Below are 27,785 nucleotides of genomic sequence, written 5' to 3'. Positions count from 1 at the left end.
ATGTTGCCCGTTGTCTTCACTGTGCTTGTTCTGTACTCTTGCTTCTTAACCAATGGAAGCTGTGAGCTCTATGATGAGCTAAAGGAGTTGAAAACTGAATTTGACATCAATCTCTACCAGCGATTAGCAGAACCAGAGAACAGAACTAACCTGATAGTTGCACCAGCAAGTGTGTCCATTTCTTTGGGGCTACTGCAGTTTGGAGCTCAAGGAAACACCCTTATGCAGCTGGAAAATGCTCTTGGATACAACATCCACGGTAATGTGCACTTTGACAAATTATTTTTTAGCAATAACTGCTTTGCATTATATCATAAATTCACACTACAGCTTCCCTATGGAGAAAGCAACTGCACAATGGAGCTAAACTTCTAATTAACAAGATCTGTAAGAGCTCATACTGCATTGTTTTCCCATATTTGATTGAACTGTAGGAACTGTTTAACCAGCTGATATGTATGTATTCATCCTACTTCTTTCTGAGCAGTGCTCACTCTTTCTACTGCATTTTAAAACAAAACAAATGAAGATCTGGAAGGAACATGTAACTCCAGCTAAACTAATGTTGGATTCTCCGGATTTTCTTTCCATTTTAACCAAAGATTAATCCTACCACCTGACACAATATATCCATAGCTATTTTTCATGATCTGTGCACTGGTTATAGAAAACAGATGTCTCATCTTCAAAATTTGTAGCTTATACATACTGGGCCAGCTTTAGAGCTATCAGTATTCTTAAGCATGACATTTATTTTCATCAAATGAAGGCAAAAGTTAAAATTTATAGAGATTGCTGTTGTGTTCTGTAACCTTACTTAGTTATTATTGCCTTTCTGTGAAGCACTGGTACTCAGAAGTAACCGTTCCAGCTCAACCCAGCTATTATATTCAGATAAAACCTGTATGTACTATATATTTTCTCTGGTTGTCACACACACTATCTACAGCACAAATACCCTATCAAACAAAGGTATTAGTTGCAATGATGCCATTTTGCTATAATTCAATAAAGTCATTTTTAACCAATTCTCATTTATGGAAGCATTATACCTTGCTGTTTGCCATACCTCTTGCCTCTTAGGGACTTAATTATTGAGAGAACTTTAGAAAATGGACTAGATAATGAAATTAAGGCAATAGTCCCATCCATATAAAAATTGACAAACAGCACTGAAGAGATTTTCTACTTATTGGTGAAACCTATTACTTGTTTCAATGCTTTTCTTCCTTCCTTCCGTGCTGTGGATAATATTAACAAAATGGAATATCCCTGAGAAAAGGCTGGCATTTTTTCACCGTTTTAGTTGTACACATCACAAACCACATAGGTTTCTGACTTCATGTAAACTTACTTGTGTTTAATTTGAAAATAAATCAGAATGGCAACAATGACCAATCTGCAGCAACAATGAACTTCCAGAAAGAAAGAAAGAAAGAAAGAAAGAAAGAAAGAAAGAAAGAAAGAAAGAAAACCGGTTTCCCCAAATGACATGTTTGGCTAAATCCAGCAGAAATAGATCAAATAAATGTTTTTCTTGAGATGAGTAAAACCAACTCACTGACATACATAGCAGATAGAAAATTGCATTCCTCTATTATACTTTGCGGCTAACATTTTTGTAGCTCTGCCTTTAACTATAATAGTGATGTGGTACAAAAATGCACCAATCTGGCAAAAACTACACTGATAGCCATCAGTATCCATTGAAAGTTCAATCATTCTTTAGGGAGAATCAACTTTCCCTGGCTTTAATAACCTCTTTTAATGTTCTGCAGCTTTCCTAATATCTGCTCTAGCACGGGCTGTTTGAGCAAAATAATGTCTAAAGATATGTCTGTCTGAATAATAAACATCAAATAAAATATTTGAAAGCAGTTTTAAACTAGCCTACAAGTAAAAATTCAGAACTTTGGTTAGCTAAGATTGTTGGTGTTACTAAGGTTACAAGCTGAGGATACTGCATCTCATATAACATCTGCTTCTTATTTTACCATCTTTGAGTTCTTACATCCACGTAGGAGCTTGCCAAACACTAGCATACTAATGCAAAACACATGAGAAAGGCACTTTACACCTAAAAAAATCTGAATCTTCTTGACATCTGTTCAAGGAGTTCAATATTTTTCCCTTAAAGAGTAACAGAGCTAAGTTTTAACACTAAGCTGTATTAGTCTTCATGCAGGTTATTAAAGGGACACCATTAGGTTAAAAATCATGGATTGGATTCTCAGGTGGTATAAACTGGCCAATTTGGAATCTGAGAATCTGGCCCCATATACTTAAAATGTCCTAACTGAGATGTAGAAGGCTCCTGTTCACTGGACATAGGTTTGGCAATCAGGAGAATTAGGTTCTATCCCTGATTCTGCTACTAACTTCCTGTGTGATCTGTGGCAAGTCACTTCAGCTCTCTATGCTTGTGTTTCCCCTCCCACTCTTTGTCTTGTCCAATTAGATTGAAGCACTTTGAGACGGGGATTGTTTATTATGTGTTTGTAGTAGTGCCTAGCACAATGGGGCCCTTATTTCCATTGGGTATCTAGCACTGCTATAACACAATGAAATAGTAATAATAATAATAAACACCACCTCTGATAATTAAAACCAGAAGAATATTTTGAAAAATCTACTTTGCTTTTCCCCATTTATGCTGTTTATTTCCTGTTTGGATTTCTCCCCCTTTGAAAAGTGGTAAAAAAGCTAGTAATATTCATTTTTGTTTGTAGTTAATTCAAGCCAATCACTATCCCAGGTTCTCCTGCACTAGCAAAGTGCTGCTGTGTTTAAGTTGCAAACACTTCAGGGGAATGTTAATCCATTTACAAAATAAAAACCAGCTTCAATTAGAATTTGTTAACAGAGAATTTCATTGACACATTTCCAGTGGTTTTAGATTCTGTAAAAATAAATTTAAGCAAAATCTCTGTATAAAGTCAAATTGGATGTGACAGGGTCCTGCTAAGTGTATTTTACGTTTATGCAAGTTGATTTTTTGTGTTCAGCCCAAGGGGAAGCTTGTCTCCCAGGATCTCTTCTTTTCTTTATATGGGGTAGGCTGGGTATCACCACTTCCACAGCATCCTTCTCCTCTACCCCTGACTCCACAGAGGACACTCCACAGGGTGTTGGGCTGTTGTACGGGGCAGGGGAAGGTTGGGAACATCGTCCACCCTTAACTCCATGGAGAAATCAGTGCAGCCCAAGGCCTGCTCCATGTTGCAGTGGACACCCTCCCCCTTTCAGAAGGGATTCTGGAAACAGCTGCGGACATAGGAAGCATTGGCACCAGGTCTCCATTTGAGGGGAGAGCAGGAAGCCCCAGAGCCAATGTAGAGGCAAAGGGGTTTTAATGCCAGTGCTGTGCTTCCAGCACAGTCCCAAAAACAGAGATTTAAGGGCATCAGGCATGTGTGTGCGGCCCCTCAACAGAATGATTTAGAGAAAATTCCAGAAGGGGAAGCTCCAGAGTTTTCCCTCCCCCAGCATTCCTCTTGCAGATCAAATGAATCTTAGTGGATTGTATTTTAATGCTACTAACACCACCCTAATTCTTACATGGCGCTTTTAGATTAATTTAGATGCAAAGCATTATTGTATTTTAAAACTTCAAAAACTTCATGATGACCAAACCAAAACCAAGAATGTATAAAAGAAGGGTTACTTATTGATAACTGTTGTTCTTCAAGAGTTGCCTCGATGCCTTCACATTTATGGTATCTAGGGCCTCTAGTGTCGAGCTCCAGAACTGTACAATAAAGCCATGTCCACTGGCGGTGCAGTAGCGTGCTCCTATTAGGATGACATCATCGGCTCCATCTATAAAAGAAAGCGCACCTCCGCGACAGCCTGAGTTTCTTCTCCCTAGCCTGCAGAGTCCGGAAATACAAAGAACGCTGAGACAAAGGGGAGGGTGGGTTGGTCGTATGACTGCACAGAGGCAACTCTTAAAGAACAGCGGTTACTAACTTTCTTCTTTGAGAGCCTCTGAATTCCCATGAATGGGGGTTTAGCAAGTGGTGCCACCATCAGAGGACAGCAGGCAAGGAGTTCAAGGAAAAAGCAGACTGCAGCACTGCCTTACTAAAACAAGCATTGCTGCGGGATGCCAAGTCCAACAAATAGCGCTTAGTGAAAGTGCGTCAGAATTACATGTAGCTGCTTTGTAAATCTCTACAATAGGAACCTAGCTCAGAAAAGCTACAGCAGCAACTGGGCCCTAGTAGAGTGTCTTTAAGCCAAGAGGTACTGGTTTTCTGGCGAAGTAGTAACAACCTTCAATACATCTCTTAATCAAGTGGGAAAGAGCTTGTTACTAATAGGCTCCTCCTTATACCTCTCCCCATAGGCAACAAATAATCTGTCTGATCTTCCAAAGGGCTTAGTCCCACACAGGTAATAGTAGAGACAGATGCAGACAGAGACCTGTGCTGTTAAGTATAAATATCTTTTGGCATCTAAGACTCCCCTGGGTGAGCATGGTTCTTCCACTTGTCTGGGGAAGAAAAGGAGGAGGGAAACATACTGCAACAGGTGAAAATCTGAGAACACCTCAGGCATAAAGCTGAGGCGAGGTCTCAAAATGACCTTTTCTTTAGGTACTACTGTGTAGAGTTGAGGCCATCAAGGTACTGGGCTTGCTAACCCTCCTAGCAGAGGTAATGGCTTTGAAAAATACCATTTTGATAAACAGGTATTCTAAGGAGGTTTGGGACAGGGACTTTTAGGGTGGACCCATCAATATCATTAAGACTAAGTTCAAGTCGCAGGATTGGGAAGGCCCTCTAGTAGTAGGAAAGGCATTAGCCATTCCCTTACAAATCATAGAGACTGGAGTGAGAGAATAAAGGTTTGTGTCTAACAAAATTATGAGAGGAAGAAATCGCTGCTAAACGATCCTTCAGGGAAGCTACTGCTAGACCTTGTGATTATAAATGCAAGAGAAACTCTAAAATTGCAGGGACTCCCACCCAGGACGGGATTAACCCTTTACTTTTGGCTCAGCACATAAACTGTGTCCATGTTAGTCTAACACTTCAAGGTGGCGCTCTTTCTGGACTACAACAGTACTGCTTGAACTCGCTGTGAACATCCATCCCAGGCTAGATAATGGAGCAGCAGCTAGGGGACTTGATTAATAAAGAACAAAAGGAGGGTAATATAATTAATGCCAATCAGAATGGGTCTATGGAAAATATATTTTGTCAAACTAACGACATAATTTTTGAAGAGATAGTAAGTTTGGCTGATACATACTTAGAGTAAGGCATTTGACATGGTACTGCATGACATTTTTATTAAAAGACTACAATAATATAAAATTAACATGGCACATATTAAATGGATTAAAACCTGGCTAACTGCTAGGTCTCAAAATGTAAATGTAATCAGGGAATCATCACTGAGCAGATGTGTTACCATTGGGGGCCCCACAGAGATTGATTCTTGGCCCTACATTATTTGATATTTTTATCAATGATGTGGAAGAAAACAAAGTTTGCATTGATAAAGTTTGCAATTACACAAAAATTGGGGGAGGACAGAACACCGATACAGAGCAATCTGGCTTACTTGGTAAGAAGGGCACAAGCAAACAATGTAAGTTTTAATATAGCTAAATGTAACTGCATATATCTGCAAAGACTGTCAGCTGTGCTTACCAGGTGGGGGACTCCATCCTCGAAAGCAGTGACACTCTATAAATACATCAGAGGAATAAATACCAGGGGGGGAGAGAGGAGTTATTTAAATTAAGCGCCAATGTTGACACAAGAATAAATGGATCTAACAAGTTTAGGCTTGAAATTAGATAATGATTTCCAAATACCGGCGGAATGAAGCTCTGCAACAGCCTTCCAAGGGGAGCAGTGGGGGCAAAAAACCAAACTGGCTTCAAGACTGAGCTTGATAAGTTTATGGAGGGAATGGTATGATGAGACTGCCTACAATGGCATGTAGCCAATCTGTGACTGCTATTAGCAAATATCTCCAATGGCTGGCGATGGGACACTAGATGGGGAGGGCTCTGAGCTACTCCAAAGAATTCTTTCCCAGGTGTCTAGCTGGTAGGTCTTGTCCACATGCCCAGGCTCTGATTGTCATACTTGGGATCAGGAAGGAATTTTCCCCCAGGTCAGAATGGGAGAGACCCAGTGAAGTTTTCGCTTTCCTCTGACGCATGGGGCACAGGTCACTTGCAAGTTTAAAGTAGTGTAAATGGTGGATTCTCTATAACTTGAAATCTTTAAATCATCATTTGAGGACTTCAGTAACTCAGCCACAGGTTATGGGTCTATCACAGGAGTGGGTAGATGAGGTTCTGTGGCCTGCAATGTGCAGGATGTCAGATTAGATGATCACCATGGTCCCTTCTGGCCTTAAAGTATATGAGGCTCTGAAAAAGAATTGTGGGTTGTGGTGGATAAACCACTGAACATGAGCTCCCAGTGCAAAGCTGTGGCCAAAAGGGCTGACGGAAGAACTAACAATAAAAAGAGAGTTCTGTTTAGGTCTCTGGCAGCAGAGAAGGAACTGAGATGGACAGGGGATACACGGTCTTATACAGATGGAGACAAAGATGTCATGCTAGCACAAGCACTACTGTATTTCCCCTCCTCTCCTCCCACAAGCGGCTACAGCTGTGTTACACAGTTCGGCAGCTCAACTCTTGCAGCAGCAGAAGACATATGTGGGGATGCACAGAGGCCCCCGAAGGAGGAGTATTTTTTTAAAACAAGAGCAAACAGAAAAGTCAGATAGACTGTGATGTAAGGTCAACTACTTAGTGTAGCAACAGCATAGCAATTTCTAAGGTAATGTCTATCCTACAGCTGCAAGTAGTAATGCTACAGAGCTTGGGTTAAATACACAGAGAGGCTTATTTTCTCTGAATTTAATCAGTGTTTTGAATTCTCTTCAACTTCCTATGAAAAAGATGGGCAGTTACCTGAACAGCCATGGCACCTGCAGGTATACAGAGATTAGATCTGTAGCTACAGTGATTCTTGCTCACATGCACAGAATGGAAATAGCCAAATTTAACTTAGGAAGGAATTTTTCCACCAGGGCATATTCGAAGGTACCTCTTAGGCTTTCTTCACTTTCCTCTGGAGCAGTGTCCATCCATTAGAATTAAGTGATCATGTCCAAACAGTCATTTTCCTGTGATTGCAGCAAGGGAGGAGCTAACATTGGTGGACCTTTGTTCTTTCTATTAATGTCATCTGTGGTTTTTGCTACAAAAAGCTCTTGGTATATACAACGTATTGCAGGGTATCCCTAGGCAATAGTCTCTGCCTCACTAATAGTTTCACATACTTGAATTTTGAATTATTTTACGTCGTCGTAGCATCCAGAGGGCCCAATCAGCTTTATGTTAAGTGCTGTTGCAATCACATAGGTCCACTGCTATTTGTTAAGTGCTGACAATTTTCTTGGCAATGAATTATCATTAACACTTCATTTTTGCTATTGTTAAGTTCAACATGAGAATTACAGCATTGATTTTTCTCCTGTCTGGCAGATCCAAAAGTGCAGGACTTCTTGCATACCGGATATGAAGAAGTGACCAACTCTAGCCGAGGCCCTGTGGTTCAGTTGGCATGTGCCCTATTTGTGCAAGCTGGAGTTCACCTGTCTCCTGACTTCATTGAGCATACTGCACTCTGGGCAAACAGCAGCCTCCAAAAAATCAACTTCAGTGAGCCTAACAGCACTGCTGCACAGATAAATGAATGGGTTACCAGTAACACTGAAGGTAAAATAACTAATAGAGATGATTATGTAGGCCCCAGCTGTAATAATAAAAACTGTACAGATACCAGTAGTTAGCACTCTAGCATTTAACCAAACGTAATAACGTTTAGTACTATGCTCTATACAGAAAGACATAGTTTAGCAGTCTTGAACACAAGACTGGGAACCAGGAATGCCTGTGCTCTAATCACAACTCCGATACTGCCTCACAGCATAACCTTGGGCAAGACTGCAGTAATTCTAGATACCTAAATAAAGGATTACAGGATCAAGCCCTTAACCAGTAAAATGGGAATATCATCGACCTAGCAGGGATGTTCTAAGAACAATTAGCTAGAACCAAATTCTCCCAGCTATCATGGAGTGTAGTATTCACCACAGTGAATACTTCCAGTAAACTCAGTAGTAGGTGTTTACAGTATTGACCCATTCGTTTGTACAGTGAAAACAGAAGATGAAATTAGTGAACTTTATTCCTTTACATGACCAGGAAGTTTAATGAAACTAAATCCAATCTTAATGAAAAATATACTGTAAGCCAGGTTTCAGAGTAACAGCCGTGTTAGTCTGTATTCGCAAAAAGAAAAGGAGTACTTGTGGCACCTTAGAGACTAACCAATTTATTTGAGCATAAGCTTTCGTGAGCTACAGCTCACTTCATCGGATGCATACTGTGGAAAAAGTGTAGAATTAAGGCCAAATTAATCACTGGTTCATGCCACTGATTTTGCATGAGTTATACTAGGGATGAATTTGGCCATCAACTTGATTAGCAGGTAACTAATGTGATTTTAAACATGCATGTTGAAATTGATACTAGTTGCTCTTGAAAAGTCTCCTCTATCTTCCTCAACAGAACTATAACTGGACTTTATGATAGAAATTGATTGCTCCAGGAAACTTTGTTGACAATGTCAGCTCGCACTTTGATAAAATTTTCCTATATTTTTTGACACTGCCAATGGCTTTCATGGTAGGGAGGTGAATAAAATGGCATGATCAGTTAGAAAACTTCACACTAGAGCCCTTATTTCATGGCAAAGGGGACATAACCTGCCCAAGGCCTGTTTTCTATCATTGACACTACCAGACTCTCTGGGCATAATTTCACGTTCAACTTCTTGCACATAGATTTAGTCACACTTTTTTCATTACTGCTAGAAGCAGTTATGCAGTCATTTAAGACTCTGAACATTTACCCTTCTTAGGTATTTTAAGGTCAGAAGGGACCACCATGACCATCTAGTCTGACCTCCTGCACATTGCAGGACACAGAACCTCACCTACCACCCCTGTAATAGGCCTATAACCTGTGGCTGAGGTACTGAAGTCCTCAAATCTTGACTTAAAGATTTCAAGTTACAGAGACTCCAACATTTATTCTAGTTCAAACCAGCAAGTGACCCATGCCCCAAGCTGCAGATGAAGGTGAAAAACCTCCTAAGTCTCTGCCAGTCTGACCCGGGAGAAAATTCCTTCCTGACCCCAAATGTGGCAATCATCTCATCTTCTTCTAAGTAGAGCAGTAGACTTACTTTAAATATACTTTCTAACATAGAAAGTAAAGATAGCAACAGTGTTTTAACTATGAAACTTGTTGAGTAAGAGAGCATTTGCCATACCAGAGTAAGCCAATGATCGACATACTTTCATCTCTTTAAAAACATGTATGTGTATAACTAATGTTGAATGTAGTGAATGCCAAGAAAAAGTAAGGGATATACTAATTTTCTGAGCTCAAATATGAACAAAAGTATGAAACTGATGTCAGCCTGATCCAATTTTTGTTGGAGGTAGAATGCTCACCTCTGTGACTTGGCCACCTTTGTAGCACATCAGGATAAAAGGGTTCAGAAGAGTTAAAAAAATCTGATAATTTGGCCCTATGTATGTCACTTAAAAAACGAGAGAGAGAAAGAGATATGCAGGATTCCCTCTGCAACGTGTGTGTGAGAGAGAGAGAGACAGACAGAGAAAATATAATTCATCTTCTCCTTTTCTTATGCAGGTGGAGAAGCAGACTGCATACATCTGGATACAGCTGGTTCACCACTTACCCAGATGGCTGTGGTGAGCACCATGTACTTCAAAAGCATGTGGCAAAAGAAATTCTCTTTCACAGATACTCAGTCCTTGCCTTTTACCACTGCAGAGGGCATCACCCTGAAAGTGCCCACAATGTACCACACGGCTGAGGTCAATTATGGTAACTACTTTTCATGCTATGTCTGACATATGAAATAATATTGTAAACTACATACATTTTAAATTTATTTACTTCCAGCACTGCCTACAATGTGCTAGATGCTGCACAAACATGGAGGAGAGCGCTTTGGAAAAACGCCAAAATATAATAGCTCAGAAATAGACCTTTTCTCTGACATATAAAACCTGTGTGTGTTATGCTTCTATCCAAACTTCTCCTGAGGTAGATACTGTAGTTTAACTATGATTGAAGGTGAAAGCAGGAGCGAGTAATGCCCTACAGTAGCACAGGCTTGAACATGAGATCTTGTTTTAGGTCTCAGACCTGCCCTCGCTGAAGTAAATGGCAAAACTCTTGATGACTTCAGTGGGAGCAGGATTGGACTCTCATTGAGAGAAAGAATGTTGAGCAAAACACGGATTTTTCCCTGCTCAATCTGAAAAGTGTGGGATCTCTTCGCCTGGAGAGCCGTTTGAGGACGACAGAAAGGAGAGTTGATATTTTAACATCTCATGGATAGAAAAGTGTCATTAACAGTGCAGCACCCTCTCTTGTGCATATTGTCAAGGCTACACTGGGTCAGAATCTAAATCCTACTGCTGTCCTAGAACCCATGATTTTCAGAACTAATGAGCACTACCAACTAAACCTTACTGACATTTTGTAATGATATGCAGCCAATTACTTATATAGACATAGTTTCACACCAGTATTTGAGAGACTGCAAATAAAACTGATGATCATTGAGTCAAAAAACCCCAAACACCTCTACTCTTAAAGCATCAGCTGCTATATCTAACTCCTTCTCTGTGTTAGCACTGCAGTTGTTGTTCTTGGACGTGCTATTATTCCATTGGAACACTGCCTCCTTAAAGGGGGTTTAGAGGGCTGTGATGTTACACTGCAAAAAGTTTTATATGCATTTATGTGACGCAGCCAGCAACTAGTTAATATTGACACCTAAATTAATGGATGCTGTACCCTGTTCCCTAACCAATTATTCATCTGAAGGTCCATTAAGTTGTATCCTCTTTTGAGGTTATAGGTTTAAAGATTTTTGTCTGAATTTGACAGGTTCTAAATGCTTTGTAGTTCAATAAAGCTGTGCGCTTCTTGAAAGCAGCTTAACTTGTGCTATTGATTTGGGTGTATGGATGAGAGTATTGGGCAAAGTACTTCTCCATGAGTCAAACAGGAACTGCTTTTTCTTTTTTCCTAGTAAGTGTAGTCTTGCTGAAAAGTGCTACATTGAAAGAGCTGAAGAATGAAGTCATCTATTTATTCAAAAAGAGCTGTCATAAGACCAGTCACATTGTAAACTCACCCATTCTCATCCAAGTTCCTCAGCCCTGACCCAAAGGGAGTACCATTAGGGTGAGCAGACAGCTAAATCACCATGCTTCACTGGGCTGGGCCACTGAGACAGCCACAAAGGATGTCAGTTATCGCTCTTTGTGTTAGCAAATGTTTGATGTGGACACTTGTCTGCTCGGAAGTGAATTAAGACCATTAACTCAGTTCACGTGATCCAGTGACCTTCATTTACTAACTACCTGGTCCACATTCAAGCCAGTGACTTAGTGGTGAAAGGCTCTGTATCCTCGTACTAGTGCCTTGAGCTACCTAAAGCTCCTCAGAACTGCTTTTTCCCTTGAGTGATGCCAAGGATTATGTTTTCAAACCTGTAGGTCAGTTCCATACCACATCGCTGGAGCGTTTCAGTGTAGCAGAGTTGCCTTATCTGGGGGAGAGAGTCAGTATGTTTGTGGTGCTTCCCAGTGACAGGAGGACATCTCTGTCCCAGATTGAGTCACACCTCTCAGCTAAAATCATCACTGTTTGGGCCAACAGCTTAAAGAGAATGAAGGTGGATATTTTTCTACCTAGGTAAGTGACTCTCCTTCTCGAGGGCCTGGCCATCCTCTAACCATACATATCTTTTATTGTCAGAGTTGTGTTGTGTACATTATTGTTGGCATAACCAATGACATATAGGACACCTATCCTTTTAGTAGGACACTTTCGACTCTAGTCTCCTGATCACATGATCAGCAAAGCAAAGCACCCTCTCTCCCTTCTTTAGCCAGGAGAGGTGGGCTCGGGAATGCCAAATATTATACGTATCTTATAGACCAGGGGTTCTCAAACTTCATTGCTCCATGACCCCCTTCTGACAACAAAAATTACTACATAACCCCAGGAGGGGGGACCGAAGCCTGAGCCCGCCCGAGCCTGCTGCCCTGGGTGGGAGTAGGAGGGGCAAAGCCAAAGCCTGCGCCCCTTCACCCTGGGTGGGGAGACCAAAGCCGAAGCCCCAGGGCTTCAGCCCCAGATGGGATGCCTCTAACCTGAGCCCCACCACCCAGGGCTGAAGTCCTTTGGGCTTCGCCCCTAGGCCCCAGCAAGCCTAACACCAGCCCTGGTGACCTCATTAAAAAGGGTTTGCAACCCACTTTGGGTAGTTTGAGAACAGCTGTTATGTACTATAACTGAACCATTATTTAAAAAACAACCTGAATTTGATTCTACAAGTCCTATTTATATGTAAGAAGTTTATTTGGGGTACGGTAACGCTTTAAAAATGTACAAAGGGAAGAAAATTATTTGTGCCCATTCTTGCTTTTTTGCTTCGTAAAGAAAACTTCTAAAAAAAAGTTGTTTAAATATTTTAACGTACTTTACAATGTATTTTAATATTAGAGATATTAAATGGAGCTCCAGCAACTCTCACCAATCACTGCATTTCTTCTCTGTACAGCTGATGTTTTGCAGATGCATTCCTACCTACAACCAAATTTATGACAATTTTTTAAAAAAGAAAGCACAAATGGGGGTGAATGCAAAATTCACGTATATATTTAAATGAAATCTACTGTGTTAATTTTAGATTCAGAATTCAAAGTCACTTTGACTTAAAAATGGTTTTACCTGCCTTGGGAATTACAGACATGTTTGATCCAACTGAGGCTGATTTTAAAGGTATTTCAGGTAAGATTATTCCTTATATAGGAAATGATCACTCAGTGTATAGATGTATTGTAGATGTTTACATGATATTTGTTTGACTGATTCTAGAGAGCCGATCCTTCTGTATTAATTAATTAATTACTTCTGGCTCCAAGAAAATTAAAAACACAATCCAGATTCTATTTAACTACTGTAGAATTGAAATTTCTTTCAAACTACTGCATTTTAGGTTAAGCAAAATTTGGTGGTGGGGAAAGATTTTTAGAGATTAAAGCCAGTGAGACAGAACATTGCTGGAATGTGTTTGCTTAGGTGCCGGCTGAAGTCTACAAGGATCACTGCAGATCAAGCATTTATTACTGGTTCTAAATAGCCATTCCATAGTCAGTGACATTGGTGTAACAACCACAGGCCTCTTTATTCTGAGTCCCGACGTCACTCACGCAAACAACCTTTACGCATGCCTGTAATCTCCCTTTGTTTCTGTTCCGCAAGCCAACAATCAACATCATAATACCCAGCCCACAATATCCCATGACCACATGTTGTTAAGATAGAAACTGACTAACTACCATGTCTCAAAAAACCCGATGTTAGTCTACTCACTAGAAAGTTTTATCCTGATTTAATATTAAAAGACTAACTGTCCATGTGCTTTGACTAACACATATCACTTCCAGCAAGGTAAACAATTCCAATTTGGGCACTTGCATTCAAAGACTCTTAAACGGAGATTTTATGGTGAGACTCTCAGCCTTTCTAATATGATTCTCGTCAGTGTGTGACTGTCATTAAATGGAGGCATAGCCACAAGAACATCTTCTGGTACAGTGGAAAATGCTTTAGAGGAAGTTCCTGATGGAAGTTTGCTTCCCCCAGGGGACAAAGCTCAGGGCACAGATTTTGTTTTCTACCCCCTATTAAATTTGAGGTATGTGTTCATTATAATATGATCACTAATTGCACAGAATGCCTTGTTAATTAGAAATGAGGTGTTAATATGCTGACTAAAATTCACTGATGGTTCACATTATAAATATGTACAACAGCTATTTAGATCGGATGAGTGCTTAAGGAGGATGAAATACAATGGACCGAAGCATACTGGGGAGCTTCTTCTGTACTGTTTATGACTTATTCCCATTGTGCTTTTTGATTAAGACAAATTTGAGTGGCACTTTTTCTCAAATTTTACCTATTATTTAAGGGTGTCTATTTTCCCTGGTTTCAGAGTAGCAGCCGTGTTAGTCTGTATTCGCAAAAAGAAAAGGAGTACTTGTGGCACCTTAGAGACTAACAAGTTTATTTGAGCATAAGCTTTCATGAGCCGCAGCTCACTTCATCGGATGCAAATGCATCCGATGAAGTGAGCTGTAGCTCACAAAAGCTTATGCTCAAATAAATTTGGTAGTCTCTAAGGTGCCACAAGTACTCCTTTTCTTTTCCCTGTCCTTCCCTTCCCCCCACTCCCCACCTCTCTGGTATAATTCTGAGTTGACCCACAGGCTCAGGCACAAAGGAGAAAAGCAGTGCAACTGACTATTACCCATAATAATAAATATTGAATGGGGGAGCTACTGTTGGGGTTTTATAGAACTATCCTCAGCAATCTTACGAAGTGTCACTTTTCTCAGAGTTCTATTTTGTTTTACCAGTGATTCTTCCTGCTCATCATGTTTTTGTGGGAGTTTCTTTGCATCGCTTAGTTGACCCAACATTAGTTCATTGTTCCCAATACACTCGGTAGTTGCCATTCATACCAAGAAATCTTACTGATTACTAGAATTAGTGAAAGAACAATCAAACCACTGGTTGGTCACTTACCAATAGAACTCAGCATTTAATTCAGTGTTATTAATCATGTTTATTACAGTAGTGCCTAAGGACTGACCAAGAATGGGGCCTATTGTGCCAGATGCTGTATAAACACTGAGTAGCAGTGTCCATGCCCTGAAGACCTTAAAGTCTAACTGGACAAGATAGACACAGGGTGGGGGAGCGGGTAGAATATACAAGCAGAGTGAACAATGTAATTGTCACAAACAGTACTTAGTTCCACTGTTTTTTGGTGGGGAGGGAGAAGAGGGTTAGTTAGGAAGGGATAAGTAAGTGGAAAGAAAAGTGAAGGGAAAGGGTACTTTGAAGGGAAGGCAGATGAAAGGGATAGGGCAGGAGAGAAGGGAGTAAGAGGGGCAGGCGTGAAGTGAGGGATGGGTAGGAGGAGGATTAGAGCAAACAGCCATTGAGCACTGGGCAGAGAAAGTCCAGTCAAACCTGTAGAAAGTTTGGCGAATGTCTGAAGGTCCCTGCAGTGGCTGTTCCTGCTCCTGCCAGCTGGAGTCTCTGGATGGTTCCTCTCTGAAGTTTTAACCAGGTGCTGTCTACATGGTGGGTACATGAAGATGAAAGAACAGGAAGGAAGCAAACAGACTGAATGCTATCTTATCCCTTAAACTTCATCCCATGCTTATAAGATGCATTGCAGTGCAGTTCCTCTCTAGGAAGACAGTGGGCCTGATTCCCATTACCTTGCATGTACGCAAAATGATTATTCAGAGAATAGGGGCCAGATTCAGATCTGTTATATCAGTATAACTCTGTGGAAACTCCATTCATTACACATCTCTGGAGTTACTCCAGATTTACACACTGACAGGATTTGGCCCAATAACTTGAAAAAAACATTCTTAAAATTGATGACCAGACAATAGTGGGTTGTTTGCGTCTTTCAGCTAATACTAGCTGTCAAAAAGTTCTCTGTGTGAATGATACAAGAAAGGTTAAGTGACTTGTTCAAGGTCACACAGCAAACCATTGGCAGACAGGGGGACAGAAATCAGTCTTCTATTCTTACTAGCTTTCTGATGCTCTTACTAGCAGTTAGTTCTCTATAAGGTAGGCAGATAACTTTTAGACTAGGTTCTCCTCCGTAGTTGCTACTAAAGTGAAAAAAAAATTCTTTAGCAATCATGACAATGAAATTTTCCTGCAGATGTTCTCTCTCAATTGTTGTACAGAGACATATTTTGGCTCTATTTGGTTTTAAATCAATTTTGATGTGCTTATTTATACGTGGTAAAATAGCTTGATGCAGATGATACAGCAACAGAATTGCAGCACAGCCCTAACCAGACCTAGAGTTTTATGTGGAACTTCTGCCCTATGGTCACGTGTTACTTGACCTATACTTAAGTTAAATAATGATATAATCTTTTTATAGCTATTGCACTTTCAGGTTTTGACAACCACAAACGTTTAGAACTGTCCAATCAATGAGCTGTCTGTGGAGACACAGGCTTTATCAGCTATTCAGCGTTTGTAATACTGGTGAGGCTGCTGAAAAACACTATATGGATCAATTCACCTTTAATAACGTTCACAGATTGTAAACCCAGAAGAGACCATTAGATTATCTAGTCTAACCTTGTGTGTATCACAGGCCATATAAATTCACCTCATTACTCTGGCACTGAGCCAATAACTTGTCTTTGAGTATGAAGAATGTGTTTCAAACAGTAATAAATACAGTAGAACCTCAGGGTTCTGAACACCAGAGTTACGAACTGAGCAGTCAACCACACACCTCATTTGGAACCGGAAGTAGGAAATCAGGCAGCAGCAGAGACCAAAAAAAAAAAAGCACGTACAGTACAGTATTGTGTTAAATGTAAAGTACTCAAAAAATAAAAGGGAAAGCAGCATTTTTCTTCTGCACAGTAACATTTCAAAGCTGTATTAAGTCAATGTTCAGTTGTAAACTTCTGGAAGAACAATAATGTTTTCTTTAGAGTTAGAAATATTTCAGAGTGATGAACAAGCTCCTTTCCCGAGGTGTTCGTAACTCTGAGGTTCTACTGTAGATCATTTATATTGGTAGTAGTGTTATACAGAAGAACTTCAAACCATGCCTCAAAAAGCTGGGAAAACATTATTATTGCCGTTTCACATATGGGGAAAATGGAGGCATGAGGAAAGTCAAGTGACTTGTCTAAGGTCACACAGCAAGCCAGTGATAGGCAGGGGAACAGAACCCAGATGTTATGCTTCTGTGGCCTGTTCTCGCTAACCACTATACCACTACCTCCCAAATGACAAGTGATTGCTTTACTTAGTATTTATATAGCAAAATATTAACAACTGATTAACCCCCAAACCCCTTTTGTAAGGTAAGTCATACTATCCCCACTGTGCAGATGGGGAGACAGAGGCACAGGCCCACAAAATGACTTGCCCAATGCTACACAGTGACAGAGTCAGGATTAGAAGTCACACTCTTCCAATGCCCAAGCCCATGCTCATTCCTCCAGACCACCTACCTACAACACATTTACACGGTAAACACACAAGCAGAGTAAAACCCAATCCCACCATGTGTGAAAGTTTCTCTCTCCACCATCTTTTTTAAGAAAACGTATTTTAACATCATGGAGGGAAGAGTTCGGTGGAAGACATCTGTGACAAAAGGAAAGGCTGTACCTACTATGTAGGTTGTAGTCAGCAGGTTATTACTTTACATTATTACAGTAAAATACTTGGAAAACTAACCATTCCATAAAATTCGGGCTAATTTTACAAAGTAATTGAACTTTTTTTAGTTAATGGCATTTTGTAAATAGTTTACAATAATTAAAATTAAACTGGAGAAAAGATTAAAGGAGGGATTGCAGTGGTTTACAACCAGCATTCATTTTTGGTAGAGAGCAGCAGAAATAAGCGCCATTTGTTGGAAATATTCTGATGTGTGCTGCTGTTTGTCTAGCAGCGTTAGAAACAATACCTGCAATTAGTAACTTCACAAACTGATCGCACTGTGAACATAGTGCTGGTAAAAGCATATTAAAAATTCTAACTGCAGTCATTCTGTAAATTATGAATGCCCTAAGAAGTCACCAAAGAACTACATGAGTTAAAGGGTTTTGACAGAAATGGAGAGGTGTTTATTTTGATCATTATTCAGAAATTGTCTTTGAAAATTCTACTTACAGACATCATTTTTGGTTAAGATAAAATGCATTATCTGTTCTCTCTTTAATAGCCAATACAACCCATCAGACCTAGGCAAGAGGAATTAACTAACTGGTCTAAATTCATCTTTGAATTTAATAATTCAAACAAAAACTGTCCTACCTAACCTGGTATCTATAGGATTTTAGGAGTTCAGATACTATGGGAATGAGAAGCAGTATAAGATAGAAGTGTCTCAATTTTTTTTTAAACTGGGTTGTGTTGATTTTACAATGAAACAAATAACTTATTAATACTTACTTTTGGTTGGTTTGTTAGAGCAAGGCGGGCTTTACATTTCAGAAGCTATTCATAGAGCAAAGATTGAAGTGACAGAAGAAGGTGCGAAAGCATCAGGAGCTACAGGTAAATCAGACATACAAACTTCAGTAATGTTCTGCATCTGAGCCATATCATAGCAGCAACAAATGTTAAATCAGGGCCTTTAATTATAACAAGGAATTTACACATGCTTAAACCCATCCCTATTCAGCAAGGCACACAAGAATGTGCTTTATTGAAGCCCCATTAACTCCAAAGTTAAACATACCCCTATGTGCTTTGATGAAGCAGGTCCACATTTAAGAAACTATTTCCATTCTACCTCCTATTTTCAGTTGCTCAGAACTTTAAAACATTTTCCTTTTCAAGTTTAGTCTGGCAACAGGGGATGGTTGGGTTTTCCTCAAACTATCTATTTTTCAGATTCGCAAGCGTTGAAGAACTACCAGCACCCAAAACCATCTTTTTTTAATTCAAACCTTCTATTATGCTCAAGTAACTGTACTGTAAGGCAATTGACACAGGCATCATTTGCTGTGGGGCAAGGAGGACCGTTAGTGCCGCCTCCACCCCTATTTTTAATAGGTGGATAGATTCCACTAGGCCTTCCACTCCCCACCCTCCCCGCAACTTTGCAGAATATAATATAATCATCTATACTGTTCTATGTGCTGGTACAACATTGTCACCCTCTCCCAATTTTTCTGAGATGATGTCCTTGGCAACTGACCTTCCACGCTTGGCTTATAGAGCCAGTGTTTTGAGGAAAATACAACAATAATGTTAAAGTTAAGGATTTGAAGTTTCATCTTTGTGCACGCTTTGCAGATTTAGTTTCTCATTTGATTTGGAGTCGCATTTCCCATGTGCAACAGTTTCTGGGGGCAGATGGAATTTTACATTAAAAGGAAAATGTTTTCTATACAAAATCCCACCTTCCAGCAAAGATTGTGGTTTAAATTAATGGCTTTTTTTTTAAGACATAAATATGAAAAACTATTGACATGTAAATAGAAAACCATACATTATTATCTGAATGTTGAAAATTTTAAAATAGTGAGATTCAAAAGTTAATTGTTCTCAATTCCTGCTCCATCCTCTTTTTGCCACAAAAGCCCTACCACGGCATCTGGGGATTCTCCTTGCATATGGGAATATCCAGGTGGCATAGAGATGGCACATTCATGTCTATGCCACTTGCTGCTGGCTATCCCAGCTCAGGGGATGTATTGGTAGAATACCTGGAACATGCTGCAGCTTTTTAATCCTGGGCTAGAATACTCTGAAGGTGCTTCATCTTGTGGAGGGACTAATTTGGTCCCCAGCTGCTATGGAAATGAGGGGAGCATAAAGGTTGCTTTAAGACATGTGTTTCCAGTCTACTCCCCTTGTGTCTAGTGCTAAGCATTGCTCAACCACACTTAAGGATCTGGCTCAATAGGTCTGTGGTAGCATTACCTTGATGCTAGTGTCTGTATGCACACTATATAATTAACTTTGCTGTGGAGAAGAAGATTTTGAGTTCCTTGACTTAAATTCTCATCCTTATTGGTAAACTAACACACTTGTAATGTTTACAATAAAATTCTCTATAGAAGATTCAAGTCATCTTATACTTATAATGTTTACATATCAAAGACTAAGTATAACTGCAATCAGCAGAAATAGCACCCAGTCCTAGTCCCACTGAAGTCAATGACGGCAGTCCCATTAATTTCAGCAGGAAGCAGCCCACTGAAAAGAACTGCTTTTCAGAAATAGAGAATGGGTTCAGGAAAGGCTGGAAAAATAGGAAGGTAATCTGTCATAGAATCCTAGACTGGCTGGAGGGACCTCAAGAAGTCATCATATTCACTCCCCTGCACTGTGGCACGACCAGGTATACTTACACCATCCCTTGACAGGAATTTGGCCAGCCTGGATTTTAAAACCTCCAATGATGGCGAGTCCAAAACCTCCTTTGGAAGCTTATTCCAGGGTTTAACTACCCTTAAAGTTAGAAAGTATTTCCTAATATCTAACCTAAATCTCCTTTACTGCAGATTAAGTCCATTACTTTTTATCCTACATGCAGTGAACATGGAGAACAACTGATCATTGTCCTCTTAATAACAGCCCTTCACATACTTGAAGATTTATCAGGTCCCCCTCAGTCTTTTCTCAAGACTACATGTGCCCCCCTCCTTTTTAAATTTATCTTCAAAAGTCACATTCTAAATCTTTTACCATTTTTGTTGCCCTCCTCGACTCTCTGCCGTTTGCCTACATATAGCCACAAGTGCGGTGCCTAGAATGGGATGCAGTACTCCAGCTAAGGCCTCACCAGTGCCAATTACTTCTTGTATCTTACATACAACACTCCAGTTACTACACACCAGAATATTAGCCTTTTCTGCAGCTGCATCACATTGCTGATTCTCTTCCAATTTGTCATGAATTATAACCCTCAGATCTTTTTCAGCAGTACTATTACCTACCCAATTATTCCCCATGTTGTAGTTGTGCATTTGATTTTTCAAATGTGGAGGCTGCAAAGAGAGCAATAGGGCCAGGACCAGAATATTTGTCAGCTTAGCACTGCACATATTCAGGGTAGTGCCATCTGCTTTCCTCTACACACACACACTCTCTCCAGTCCCAAATGTGGTCAGCTTGATAGTGTTTTTGCCACTGTTCTTTTCTATCACTCTGTCTTCTACCTGGTTAACTTTCTCTTTAGCCACCAAGGTGTTCTCTTCTCTTCCTCCTGTACTCCACTGCTAGAGCAGTCACGGCTGGTTTTAACATGTTTATAGCTACATGCAATTGTACAAGATCTGGTTACTTAAAAACCTGGAAAATCTAGTCATACATTTTATTGAAAAGAAAAATTTGGAAATAATTAGATTGGGAGACAGAAGGAAATCATTCTAATCAAACTAGATTTGTTACATATTTTTAATATATATATATCTTGGATTAAAATTATTTTTGGCAAATGGTTTTATCCTAAAAAGCCTACAAATGCGTTAATTTTTGGTCAGTGTATTAATTACACTACATAGCTACCTAGAAATGCATTTGGGAAATTATTAGGGCTCTCAAGCGATTAAAAAAATTGATCGCAATTAATCAGGCTGTTAAACAATAACAGGATACCATTTATTTAAATATTTTGGGGGGTTTTCTACATTTTCAAATATATTGATTTAAATTACAACAGAATACAAAGTGTACAGTGCTCACTTTATATTTATTTTTATTACAAATATTTGCACTGTAAAAAACCAAAAGAAATAGTATTTTTCAATTCCCCCATTACAAGTATAGTACTGTAGTGCAATCTCTTTATCATGAAAGTTGAACGAAGTGTAGAATTATGTACAAAAAAAATAGCTGCATTCAAAAATAAAACAATGTAAAACTTTAGAGCAGGGGTGGGCAAACTTTTTGGCCCGAGAGCCACATCTGGGTATGGAAATTGTATGGTGAGCCATGAATGCTCACAAAATTGGGGGTTAGGGGTCCGAACTCCGGCTGGGGGTGCAGCCTCTGGGGTGGGGCCGGAAATGAGGAGTTCAGGGTGCAGGAGGGGACTCTGGGGTGGGACAGGGGGTTAGGGTGTGAGGGGGAAGTGTGGGCTCTGGCTGGGGGGTGTGGGCTCTGGGGTGGGGCTGAGGAGTTGGGGGTGCAGGAGGGTACTCCAAGCTGGGACCAAGGGGTTAGGAGGGCAGGAGGGGGATCAGGGCTAGAGCAGGGACTTGGGGGACAAAAGGGGGTCAAGGGTGTAGGCTCCGGGTGGCGCTTACCTGAAGCAGCTCCTGGAAGCAGCGCCATGTCCCCACTCTGGCTCCTACGCGGAGGTGCAGCCACGTAGCTCTGCACGCTGCCCCGTCTACAGGCGCCACCTCTGCAGCTTCCATTGGCCGTAGTTCCCAGCCAATGGGAGCTGTGGGGGGCGGTGCTTGGGGCAGGGGCAGCATGCAGAGCCCCCTGGCTGTCCCTACACATAGGAGCCAGAGCGGGGACATGCCCCTGCTTCTGGGAGCTACGCGGAGCCATGACACATGTGGACTGGGCAAGCCCCCAACCCCGCTCACCAGCAGGAGCTCGAGGGCCGGATTAAAATGTCTGAAGGGCTGCATATGGCCCCTGGGCCGTAGTTTGCCCACCCCTAATTTAGAGCCTACAAGTCCACTCAGTCCTACTTCAGCCAATCACTCAAACAAGTTCGGTTACAATTTGCAGGAGATAATGCTGCCCGCTTCTTGTTTGCAATGTCATCTGAAAGTGAGAACAGGCTTTCGCATGGCACTGTTGTAGCCAGCGACACAAGATATTTACGTGCCAGATGTGCTAAAAATTCATATGTCCCTTCATGCGTCAACACCATTCCAGAGGACATGCGTCCATGCTGATGATGGGTTCTGCTCAATAACAATCCAAAGCAGAGCGGACCAACGCATGTTCATTTTCATCATCTCAGTCAGATGCCACAAGCAGGTTTTCTTTTTTGGTGTTTTGGGTTCTGTAGTTTCCCCATCAGAGTGTTGCTCTTTTAAGACTTCTGAAAGCATGCTCCACACCTCGTCCCTCTCAGATTTTGGACGGCACTTCAGATTCTTAAACCTTGGGTCAAGTGCTGTAGCTATTTTTAGAAATCTCACATTAGTACCTTCTTTGCATTTTGTCAAATCTGCAGTGACAGCGTTATTAAAACGAACATGTTCTGGGTCATTATCCGAGACTGCTATAACATGAAATATATGGCAGAAAGTGGGTAAAACAGAACAGGAGACATGCAATTCTCCCTCAAGGAGTTCAGTCACAAATTTAATTAATGCATTATTTTTTTAACAAGCATCATCAGAATGAAAGCATGTCCTCTGGAATGGTGGCTGAAGCATGAAGGGACATACAAATGTTTAGAATATCTGGAACGTAAATACCTTGCAATGTCGGTTACAAAAGTGCCATGTGAACACCTGTTCTCACTTTCAGGTGACACTGTAAATAGAAGCAGGCAGCAGTATCTCCTGTAAATGTAAACAAACTTGTTTGTTTTAGTGATTGGCAGAATAAGAAGTAGGACCTGAGTGGACTTGTAGGCTCTAAATTTTTTTTTTTTTTGAGTGCAGTTATGTAACAAAAAAAAATCTACATTTGTAAGTTACACTTTCACAATAAAGATATTGCACTACGTGTATGAGGTGAATTCAAAAATACTATTTCTTTTATAATTTTTACAGTGAAAATATTTGTAATAAAAATAAAGTGAGTACTGTATACTGTATTCTGTGCTGTAATAGAAATCAATATATTTGAAAATGTAGAAAAACATCCAAAAATATTTAATAAATTTCAGTTGGTATTCTATTAACAGTGCGATTAATCGTGATTAATTTTTTCGTTAATCGTCTGAGTTAACTGCGATTAATTGACAGCCGTATCAATTATATTTAAACAGGGTTTTTATTTCTATAACTTTAAAAATGTAAGTTAAATAGGTAGTAACAAAATAACTGCAGAGTGGAAGCAGTCTTATGGTTCAGGGACTGCACTGGATTCAGGAGACTAGGGTTCAATTCAGAGGGGTCTGCCATAAGCTTCCAGTGTGATCTTGGGCAGATCACTTCATCTCTGTGTGCCTGTGTTTCCCATCTGCAAAAAGGGGAGAATTTGCATCATTTGTCAACTTACCGTAAACTCTGTCTCTATGCACAGATGGTTATGAACAGGGCAAGTGGTGCAGTAGTGTCTTGACCGGGTGTTAGTACTATCAACGAAAAAAATATCAGTGGTGAGTCTTAAAACTCAAAGGCAAGCAGGAGTAATTACTCAGTGAGTAGACAGCACTACATTACCTGTGTAATTCATCCTTGCAAACTTTTACTTGCTTGTTCACCTGGGGTGATTTTTTTCTGCTGGTTAATTAAACATTACATTTATTTTTATCACAGTAAGGGCAGATGAATAATTTGGTGGTTAGGGTAGTAAAAACCTGAGTTTTATGAGGGTGCTCTATAGAAGAGAAGGCAAAACTGAAACTGACACGTGAATGTTCTCTCTCTCTTGCATGGCAGCTATGGTGCTACTAAAAAGATCTCGAACTCCTATTTTCAAAGCAGACAGACCTTTCATCTTTTTCCTAAGGCACGCCAATACAGGTACACATAATTCATTTGTTCAGTATAGGAGTCACTCACCTAACAGTAAAAAAATCTTATGAGTGTGTCCCATAAATAAATAAGGAGCTATTCTCTAAAATGACTTCAATTTCCATAAAACTCCTCTAAAAACAATCTGTAGAATAAATTTTCAACTACAAAACAGTGGAAGCAGAAAAATTGACAATCATGGGAATTCAGTTAGACTGTTCTTCGGCATAAATTTAGTACCCAAAGGCACTCTGATGGTCCTGGGGACTAACATCCATTTATCCAAAGAATGGAAAGGTAAAGCACATGCAGGGGCAGTGCAAGTTTCTCCTCCCCTGTCCTGCCTCTATGCCTCAAATCTAAGCATCTCCTTATCTGGAGAGGCATGGGGCCTAATCTGTCCTGCCACTGCTTTGTGTCTTGCCGAGACAAGCAAGAAAGTTGCCACTTGTAAGTATTAAAAGTGTCTTTAGTAAGCAAATTGAACAAAAAAATTAAAACTTACTATACTCAGCTATGCACTTAATAGGATGAAAATTGGATTGTAAAATACAAATTTAGAGAAATCAAGTAGAGCAAGAAAGAAACCACAAACAGCATTCTAATCAGAATAGCATCAGAAACAGTCATAGTATTGCAAATCACATTTTTTTCTTCTATTTATCATAAAAAAGTGTAAAAATATACATCTGTTTTTGGTAGAAGTCTGTCTTCTTTGGGGAGGGGAAAAGAGTAAATAAAGCTACTATTAAAAATACTGATGTTTAATGTTTGGTTTATTATCCATTTGGGAGGCAGCAAGCTCCAAACTCCTACCACCTGCAAGTTAACAATAGGTCTCACTACAGAACAAAAGCCCAGAAACTCTCCCCTCATATTTATATTCTGCAATGTGCTAGGCACTTTCCAAAGACTTCGGAAAATATAGCCCCTGACCCAATTATGGTACAGTTAAGAGCACCACTGTCTTCTCTGAAATTCAACTTCAGAACATATCTGTCTAGAGAAAAAAAGACAAGCTGAAACTGAAATGGGATGATATCTTAAGTGATTTAAAGCATAGATGAATTACTGAATCTAATGAGGCAGTAACCCAATGGGCCAAATCCATCTCTGCTGTAACTCTAGTACATATACATAGGAATGAATTTGACCCATTACTACTTGGTCAAGTTCAAAGCCATTTTCATTTTGGCCAAGATTTAATCATACTAGATAAGGAAGCTTCTTGTTCAGCTGCCAACCCTTTAATAAGCAACTGAATCTAATGTGCAAACTAACAAATTAATCTGGCCCTTAACTGGTTTCACAAACTTTTAAAAATGCAAGAGTTACTGCAATTGGACCCATAAAACCAGTATTTGCATGTATGTGACCATCAGACAGTTAACCAACAAGTTGCATGTACAAATTAGGTGCACAATTACATGTATACACTTTTTGAAAGTTAGGCCATAAGTGTTTGAGTGTGCAATTTTAATGAAGTGTTTATTTTAATTCACAGGTTCAGTGCTCTTTATAGGAAGAGTTACAAATCCCTCAGAATAAGTGTGTCCAATGCACCCTCCCCTTATTCCTTCTGCAGCCATCTTTCCTTCAGTGAAATTGAGGCACACTATGCATATTTATTAAAAACTGGATACTTAAAAGTATTTTGCAAAAAATCCACAAGAGCGGATAAATGTTTAACCAAATAATCTTGTAAATAAAAATGTGTTACTTTTGCATTTTGTGTAGTGTGCTTTTATTTTGTTGCTGTATAAAAGCATCTTTTACTCTTTTTAAAAAATGGTTGGAGTCACAAGGTAACAGGAGACTAGCTAAAACCAGAATGTATTAGTTACTTGTGTTCTTTGCTCACAAGACTGAATCAGCCGAGAGGAGGCAATACCAACCCACCACAAAGCTTTACATTATCTGCTATTTTTCAAGTGGTGGTTTATTTTCTGCTCCTGAAATTAAAATTTTAAACAAAAAATTAAAAACTGAATTAGGTTCCAGAATCAGTTACATTATCAAGCTGAAGTGCTGAGGTAAACAAGCAGCCTGAAGTGCATCCAAGAAATAATCCAGCTGAGAGACAGGCTGTTAAGGAATTGGCACCAGGACACCAGAGTACAAACCCACTGGGGACTCTATGTACCTGAGTTGCTAATCTGAGCCACCACGTCTACACTACTGTTGTCACCTAGTTGAGCTAAATTACAGCTAACAGCATAGGTAAGCATACCTGTGCTACACTCACACCTTCACTTGTAGTAGACATAGCCTGAGTGTCTCTACTCACCTAAACAACTGAATCAGTACCACCACATACATTACTTCCAATGCAGACTTTACAGCAAAAAAATTCTCTTTTACTTTACAGTGCAGGGCCTGGGAAGGGAGAGAGGGTTAGGTACACAAGCAGCCTCGTTAAGGAGCAAAGGATAAGGTAGGCATAACTGGAAAGATGGTTAAATCTCAAAGAAAAATTAAATAATCCCACATTTTGCCATTTCTCTGGTGTGAATACAGTACATGAGATCTGTGATGCTGTTCAGTAAAAATAAGACTTAGAATACATGATGCTATGCCAACTTATCACCATAACTATGTGGCCAAATGGCAGCTTTCTTAGTTTCTTTTCATAATTTATATCTTATTCTGAGAACCAAGGAGTCAGCATTTCCAATGAGGCTTAAAATTGTAGCTGGTTCCTCAAAACTGACAATAAAACTGTAAATCTAAAAAGGGGAGGAGAGAAATGAGCCACTTCAGTGAAAACTGTACTCATTCCTAACCACCAAAGATTAAAATAGAGGGCTTTTTATTGATGGAATAACAAAAGTGCTTTTTTTAAATATTTTTCAAAATACATTTGTACAACTTACAATAATATATCCAAAATAACTGTATATACAAAACATTGCCTTGTTTAATGTATGTGCTTTTCTTGAAAATTACAAAGCAACTTTTTTACCTTTTTTTTTTTTTTTTGGCAAAGTTCAACCTTAACAGAGATGATAGTTTTGAAGGTTGGGTTAAGAAAATAGAACCTGAGGGAAAGTGACATTTACGTCAATGACAAGCAAGAAATTCTCTGTTCTTAGTTTGTTAAATAAAAATGCTTTTAGTGACATTTTTCACATTACAAAAATAACAGAAATGAAGAAAAAGATTACATATACTTTTTCCATCATACTAGAGGGCAGCTTTTAGTCTTTCAGATAGGGTACTTGAGCCAAGAGTGCATGTCAAAAATGAATGCAGGTAATACAGCCGTGCCCTACTGTGGCTTTTCGATGTGTAAAACATCTCTTAGCTGCTGTTGATATGGTTAACTTGGTTGGATCTGCGATGGATTTCTTCCAGAAAACCCTCAAGCTGTTCTATCAGCATTCGTTTTTTAAATCTGAACGGAAAAGAAAGTATAAAAATAATGCTGTTAATAT

At 39.8% G+C, this 27,785-nt stretch overlaps 2 protein-coding genes and 1 long non-coding RNA gene across 3 annotated transcripts in view; 1 reads left to right on the top strand and 2 right to left on the bottom strand.

The window, feature by feature from the left end:
- Positions 1-26,015, top strand: SERPINE3 (serpin family E member 3). The gene is made up of 8 exons (XM_074960345.1): positions 1-259; positions 7,523-7,756; positions 9,764-9,961; positions 11,650-11,848; positions 12,849-12,949; positions 18,212-18,298; positions 24,277-24,360; positions 25,856-26,015. Exons 1-8 carry the CDS (start codon positions 1-3, stop codon positions 25,897-25,899), a joined length of 1,206 nt encoding a protein of 401 aa, XP_074816446.1. The 3' UTR covers positions 25,900-26,015.
- Positions 15,004-23,970, bottom strand: LOC141991923 (uncharacterized). Its single transcript, XR_012640494.1, has 3 exons — positions 23,894-23,970; positions 18,194-18,292; positions 15,004-15,309 (listed from the first exon to the last, which is right to left on the bottom strand). It is a non-coding gene; the product is annotated as an uncharacterized LOC141991923 (long non-coding RNA).
- The window catches only part of INTS6 (integrator complex subunit 6), a 73,712-nt gene continuing 71,862 nt past the window's right edge, over positions 25,936-27,785 (bottom strand). The window contains exon 18 of the mRNA XM_074960331.1: positions 25,936-27,745. Within this exon, the coding sequence (XP_074816432.1) occupies positions 27,652-27,745 (94 nt within the window). The 3' untranslated portion in view covers positions 25,936-27,651. The remainder of the gene's footprint in view (positions 27,746-27,785) is intronic.

The sequence above is a fragment of the Natator depressus genome, chromosome 1, assembly GCF_965152275.1.
Source record: "Natator depressus isolate rNatDep1 chromosome 1, rNatDep2.hap1, whole genome shotgun sequence".
Classification (NCBI taxonomy): Eukaryota; Metazoa; Chordata; order Testudines; family Cheloniidae; genus Natator; species Natator depressus.
Note: the sequence above shows the minus strand (reverse complement) of the source record. Positions and strands in the feature narration are given on the sequence as shown.